The sequence below is a fragment of the Tarenaya hassleriana genome, unplaced genomic scaffold (assembly GCF_000463585.1).
Source record: "Tarenaya hassleriana unplaced genomic scaffold, ASM46358v1 Cleome88, whole genome shotgun sequence".
Lineage (NCBI taxonomy): Eukaryota > Viridiplantae > Streptophyta > Magnoliopsida > Brassicales > Cleomaceae > Tarenaya > Tarenaya hassleriana.
Window position 1 is genome coordinate 254,276 of NW_010971205.1, and position 1,334 is coordinate 255,609.

A 1,334-nucleotide genomic window follows, 5' to 3' on the forward strand; every position below is an offset into this window, starting at 1 on the left:
ACCCATAGGGATTGAGAAATGAATATAATCTGATGGTTTCATCATTAAGCTAAATGAATCTATTTGAATTAGAAACTTAGCCCACATACAGTTTTTATGTCATATGATTCATATTGTTAATGGTTTTACATTGGTAAAACATCACATAAAGTTGCCTTAATTTTATTAACATAAGCATGTATATATTGATCTGTTTTGAGCAGTTTTTCAACCTATGAATGTCTCCGACATGAAATGCGATATTTCCGAGCTCAAAGGGGATAACTATAAGGTGTGGAAAGAAAGAATCCTACTTCATTTGGGGTGGATGGACATTGACTATGCTATTCAGAAAGACGAACCGCCTCCGATTACTGAGGAGAGTGAGCTTGAGGAGATTGAACTTTATGAAAGGTGGGAGCGATCTAATCGCCTCAGCGTTATGTTCATAAAGACAAACATCTCATCTGGCATTCGGGGCTTGATCGAGCAGTATGACAATGTCCGTATGCTACTGAAGGCTATTGATGAACAATTTGAGTCTTCAGATAAGGCATTGCGAGCACCCTGATTATGAAGTTTTCCACTTTGAGGCTCACCAGTACCAAAGGAGTGCGTGAACACATCATGCAAATGAGGGATTTAGCGGCTCAACTCAAAACACTTGAGGTTACCATGTCTGACTCTTTCCTTGTGCATTACATTTTGAACTCTTTGCCGCAGCAATACGGACCCTTCAAGATCTCTTACAACACACATAAGGATAAATGGTCGATCAACGAACTGTTGAACATGTGTGTTCAAGAGGAAGGAAGGTTGCTTATGGAAGGTGGAGAGAGTGTGCATTTGGCAACTCAAGGAAAAGTGAAATACCAAGCCAAAAAGAAATGGAAGGAAAAATTGACTTCTCAAGGAAACATCAAGAAGGAATCCAAGTGTTTCTTCTGTAAGAAGAAGGGACACATGAAGAAGGATTGCCAGAGATTCCAAGAGTGGTTTGTTAAGAAAGGTAACTCACTTACACTCGTTTGTTATGAATCTAATATGATCGATGTTGGTCACAACACATGGTGGATTGATTCTGGTCCTACAATCCATGTTACGAATTCTCTACAGGGTTTGCAAAACCTAAGGAAGCCAGTGGGAAGTGAGCAATGCATCTATTCGGGAAACAAGATGCGCTCACATGTGGAGGCTGTTGGAACATGTTATCTAGTTTTAAGTAATGGTTATATACTTATGTTGGAAAAGACCTTTTTATGTTCCTGGTTTTTCTAGGAATTTAATTTCCGTTTCAAGACTTGTACCTTTTGGTTATTCCTTCAACTTTTCAGACTATGGTTTCGATCTTATCT

At 38.9% G+C, this 1,334-nt stretch overlaps 1 protein-coding gene across 1 annotated transcript; it reads left to right on the forward strand.

Annotated features, from left to right (window-relative positions):
* Positions 1-214: 214 nt before the first annotated feature.
* LOC104803468 lies at positions 215-550 on the forward strand. The gene has a single exon (XM_010527399.1). The coding sequence runs from the start codon at positions 215-217 to the stop codon at positions 548-550; it is 336 nt and encodes a 111-aa protein (XP_010525701.1).
* The last annotated feature ends 784 nt before the right edge of the window (positions 551-1,334 follow it).

Bases quoted from the DNA above. Each gene is read 5' to 3' on its own strand.
- LOC104803468 (XM_010527399.1), top strand. From the start codon at position 215: ATGAATGTCTCCGACATGAAATGCGATATTTCCGAGCTCAAAGGGGAT.